This window comes from Microtus ochrogaster, chromosome 4, assembly GCF_000317375.1.
Source record: "Microtus ochrogaster isolate Prairie Vole_2 chromosome 4, MicOch1.0, whole genome shotgun sequence".
Lineage (NCBI taxonomy): Eukaryota > Metazoa > Chordata > Mammalia > Rodentia > Cricetidae > Microtus > Microtus ochrogaster.
This window is the reverse complement of record NC_022011.1, coordinates 57,765,065-57,770,429: the sequence shown is the minus strand read 5'-3', so window position 1 is coordinate 57,770,429 and position 5,365 is coordinate 57,765,065. Positions and strand designations below refer to the sequence as shown.

The following is a 5,365-nucleotide window of genomic DNA, read 5'->3' as shown; positions in this document are numbered from 1 at the left end:
AGAGAGAGAGAGAGAGAGAGACAGAGAGAGAGACAGAGAGAGAGAGACAGAGACAGAGAGAGACTTAGTTACTATTCTGTTGCTATGATGAAATGTCATGACCAAGGCACATGCAAAGGAAAACACTGAACTGGGGCTTGCTTACAGTTTCAGAAGATGAGTCTATAACCACCCTGGCAGGGATCATGGTGGCAGACAGGTACTGGAGCAGTTTCTGAAAGCTTACATCCTGACAAGAGCCGGAGAGGGATGTGGCTTGGCATATACTTTCGAAACCTCAAGCCCACCACCCAGCGACACAGCTTCTCTAATAAGATCAAACTTACTCCAATAAGGCCACACCTCCTAAACCTTCTTTAACAGGTAGGAACCAACCATTCAAATGTGTGGGCTTCTGAGGATCAGTTTTATTCGAGCATATACACACGCATGCACACACACACCAATAAAACATTGTCCATTTGTTTCTTAGTTAGTAAAGCTAGTCAAGTATAGGAAGGGGTCAACTATGTAGCCTTATTAGCCATGAACTTAAGACCCCCACAATACCTCCTTGGTTTTTTTACCTGGGTGAGTCTAAATCTGAAACAGTCATTCTAGTGTTTTACACTAAACATATTTATGAATGAAAATGAATGCTTATCATGTAATAACATTATATTTTAATTATTTGATTACAGATTAATAAAATGTGCTTTTTCTTATAGAAGGTGTTAAATAGGGGTTTCAAAACATACAAGAAGCTGGACAAGTCTATAATCCCAGCACACAAGAGATCAAGACAAGAATTCTGAGATAACCTGGGTTGCCAAGGAAGACTGTGTTAAAAACAAGCACAGACCTCCACGGTCTGGGTGCAATTTAGTGGACAGTACTTGATATTTTGAGTGAGGAACTGGAACCCATCCCCGGTATCACAAAATGAAGAATTAAATAAACAGATAGATACTTTAAACAGCTAAAAATAACAGATATTTATTTTTGTACTTTGTATATTGATAATATATTCTTCATAAAAACCTTTGGATAATAATATTGAAGGTACATTTTTTTTACTTTTGATTAACTTAGAAAATCAGGATGTTTTTACTTTTAGAACTAAATTATATCTTCACAATTCTTTTGGAAAAATATTCACTGTGTTTTATACTTACCCACAATGTCCTTCATAAGGCCTACAATAGTCTCATCCCCTGTAATCCAAGGACGTTTCCCGAAATCATGACCGTAGGCTCCCCTGAAATTGAAAAGGGACATAAACATTTCTTAGTTGTGTGGTGTTTTCAAATATTAGCAAGTAAGATACTTCTCTGTGTAATGTTTTAGTCTAGAGGTGACATGTCTTGCACTGGCCCATGTAATAGAACATGTGTTTTTAAGTTTCTGGTCCTGTTTTGGGAGGTAATAGAACATTTAGGAGGCAGAGCTTAGCAGGAGGAAGAAGGTAATTCAGGGGTACACCTGAGGTTCACAGGCCAGTCCTGCTTTGTTTCCTAATGTGCCCAGATGTGACCAACAGCCTGGTGTTCCTGTCACAGGAGATGAAAGCTGCAGTCACTGTCTCGTGTTCCCTGCTATGATGGCCTGCATCCTCAAACCATGACTTATAACCAGTCTTGGCTTCTTAAAGTTCATTCTTCTCAGGCAGTTGACACAGTGACAAGGCAGGTAACCAACACACGTTCCTTTGCCAGGTTTAACCAATCATGTTAAAGTCGAGCTTTTTTAAAATCAAGAAGTGGTACCTGGATACTATATGATTAAGAATTATCATTGTTTTATTGCTTATAATTTTTTTTACTGTTGTGGATGGAAAATTATCCATGTGATATTTGATTTTTTAAAAACATTTTCTAGCCTAAGCTACTATTTTTTTTCTTTATTTTGAAATTTTCAAGACTGTTGGGACACTCTACTTATTCACTTAGAGCGTACAGCAGTATCTACACAAAAATATATATACTATCTTATTTTTGGAGGTCAAAATCTATTAACAAGATAAAAATACATAAAATAACTTTACTTGTGATAATATTTTATACAAATAGCAAAATTTAATAATAACATAATCAACACTCCATGTCCCTATCTTCTACTACATATTGATCTTCCATATTCCAGCTCAATTTTATTGTTTGTAACAAATTTCTTAGCAGCTTTTTTTAAAAAAAGGAAATCATAAAATACAAAATTTTGTGCTTCAGTATCAAGAAATTTCCATCAAATGAGGAAGAATAATACAAATGAAAATGCGGGGGAAATTGAATAGAAGCATTTGTACAAGGAGCTTCTAGAGGGCTGTTGGCTACTCATGCTCTTCATAACTCTGAAATGGGTTGGTCTTAGCTTGGTGCCTTGTAGACTAGGAAATAAGACTACTGCATGTGCCTTCTATTCTAAGGGAAGTCACGGTTTATGTCCACCTATTGAAATTTTTAATCCACCTATAGTGAGTGGGGATGCATTCACATTTGATACCGTGCTACCAAAAACAACAAAAAATGCATTCTAAATGTTAGACAGTTGGCTTTTTATCATATAGTATCAGTCTACTTCAGGTCTAGCCACTTTCAGGGGCTAATTTCCCACATATGGAAAAGTAAATAAAAGAGTGACGATATGTTCTTTGAAGGGTTGGCAGGAAGAGTAAATGAGATAGCATATAAAAGAGATGGATACACAATATTCCCTTGCTGACTCATCTCCTTTAATGGAAATCGAATGCTAAACTGCCTTCATGAACATGTGGTACATAACAGGAATCTTTAAGCTAATATTTCCATTACCATATAAACTGAGATGAAGGAGGAGGCCTTTCTGTGTGAATAAACATAGGCTGCTAGGAACCAGGAGGAAGGAAAGGGCAATTCAATCGCTAGTTATTATTATTCATATTATTATTAGATAGCCTGCAGCTTGCCTCGCTGGACTCCCAATATAAATGTTAAAGACAAAAATCGTTATCATTAAATGGTAGTTAAAGGCAGATACTTGGATCCTTTTTTATTTTAATCACATAGAGCTTCCTGGCCTTTGCTGATAGCACAATATATCTTATTACATCGAGGTAGTAAAATTCTATGTTCTGCCTCAGAGAATTTATATCGCAGAATATTATGCCACCTACTTCTCACTCTGGTAGACACCAGGGTAATAATCTTTAGGGATATGTTTCTCCCTCCAAGGCTTTTGGCATCTCCCTCTCTTTAAAATATTACACACTAAGACTACTTCCTTATTTTGTCAAGCCACTAGCCTGGGGCAATGAAATGTGTTTAGAACATTTTATCCAAATAAACCCAAAGTAAAGTGTCCTGTCATTAGGAAGAATTGATGTAGATTAAAGTGTGGTTATAAACATGCGTGTTAGAGTTAAGAAAGTTGCTAGATTGCTTTCATTCAAAGTTGCTTAAAATAAGCCTAAGACAGCTGCAATCCTTTACAAATGTTAAGAAAGAAATATGAAGAGTTAACCCATACCACAATATTAATCATTACCAGGAGTGGGGTGTTTTGTAATGTGGCTATGTGCAATATTTGCTCATGAAATTAGAGGATAAAACAACTTCTTAATTAAGAAGTTAATAGAAACTTGGATTCCCTTTAAAATAGGACCATATTTTACCCATCCCCCGAAATGAGAAGTGGCTCTATTTTAGAAAGCTTTCCCTGTCAGCAAATAAGTAAATTTCCACAGCCTTTCTTAATGAAGGCTTATCCATGGCCCAATCGATGACTAGCTAACAACAATGCTGAAATCGGTATTTTCTTATTCATGTGTTCCTTTTCATTTAAAGGAAGAAATTCATAACTGAATAAAAGCTGTTATAGGTATCTTCAGATGAAAACTTCCCTGGTCTACTTCATCACTGCATTGTCCAGAAACGCTTTGCCATGTAAATCATTCTGTCAGCCAGCTGGAATTTTCCTGAAGTATAAATGAATGGAACTTTTCCTCTTTATTTTACCTGAACTGTCAATTTTTTGCAAAAGTCCCAATGATAGTGTAACAATAGTAGAGATTACTCATGTGAAAAGCAGAAGGCAATGTCTATTTAGCCGATTTAAGAATACAGATGACTTAAATACTGTGGCTTTAGGTTCTGTCTTTGCAATGCAACACATATTTCTCAATATACAATATACTCAGGATTAATGATTGTTTTTGCTTTCTAACTAAAGTTTATCATTATGATAATTAACATATTGCTCTCTTTAAAATAATGCAATCTGTCTTAGGGTTTCTTCTATTGCTCTGAAGAGACAGTATGACCATGGCAACTCTTATAAGGAAAACATTTAATTGAGAGTGCTCTCTTACAGTTTTAGAGGATCAGTTCATTGTCATCATGGTAGGGAGCCTGGTAGCATGTGGGCCGATGCGCTGCTGCTGGAGAAGCTGAGTCCTACATCTTGCAGGCAACAGGAAGTTGATTTCCTGTCGTACTGAGTGAAGCTTGAGCAACAGGGACCTCAAAGCCCACCCACACAGTGATTTATTTCCTCTAACAAGGCCACACCTTCTAAGAGCGCCATTCCCTTTGGTGACCATTTTCTTTCAAACCACCACACAGACCATTAGTAAATATTTAATATAAAACAGTCCCCCAAATCTTGTAAGCAGATAGCCTATCCTTGCTCACACATGTGGTGTTGAAGAACATTATTATTTTCTACTGTTATAGGATATCTTTCTTCATTTTTTGAGACAATATCTTGCTCTATATCCAAAGGTATCCTCAGATACTCAATTCTCCTGCTTCAGCATGCTGAGTGATGGGACACTAGGTTCATGATGTAGCATTCAGGACTGTAGAAACTTTACGCTGATAATTATTACATAGCAAATGAGATTATTTATGTTACGACTTTCCTATTTCACAATGATAGAATTGCCTAAATAATTTCATTTGACAGAACACATACATTAAATTAAACTAAATTAAAAATGATCAGATCTACTTTAGAAATTTCATAAATGAAAATCAAATTATAAAATAACTATAAAAAGGATTGTTTTCTAAGAGATCAAAGCTCCTATTAAACTTTGGTGGGGGGGGATGCAAATCTTTTAAATACATAGAAATTGTAGAACTAGAGACTAGATATAATTCTTCAGAAGTAATAAGTTAAAAAGTAAATCATCAGTGTGTCTGTATTAAGAGGGGCAGCACTTGAACTACTGCTTGCTGAACAACCTTCTTAAGGCTGCAACCTTTAAAAATAGTTCCTCATGAGTGAGATTGGCCTGTAATTCTCTTTCTTGGTTGCACCAACCCCGCAACAGACAAAGGTCTGATCTCCAAAATATATAAAGAACTCAAGAAACTAGACTTTAAAATGCTAATTAACCCAATTAAAAAAT

At 35.9% G+C, this 5,365-nt stretch overlaps 1 protein-coding gene across 1 annotated transcript in view; it reads right to left on the bottom strand.

Moving 5' to 3' along the window:
• The window catches only part of Kynu (kynureninase), a 127,929-nt gene that overhangs the window by 81,537 nt on the left and 41,027 nt on the right, over window positions 1-5,365 (bottom strand). Inside the window, exon 4 of the mRNA XM_005346379.2 lies at window positions 1,155-1,237. Within this exon, the coding sequence (XP_005346436.1) occupies window positions 1,155-1,237 (83 nt within the window). The remainder of the gene's footprint in view (window positions 1-1,154; window positions 1,238-5,365) is intronic.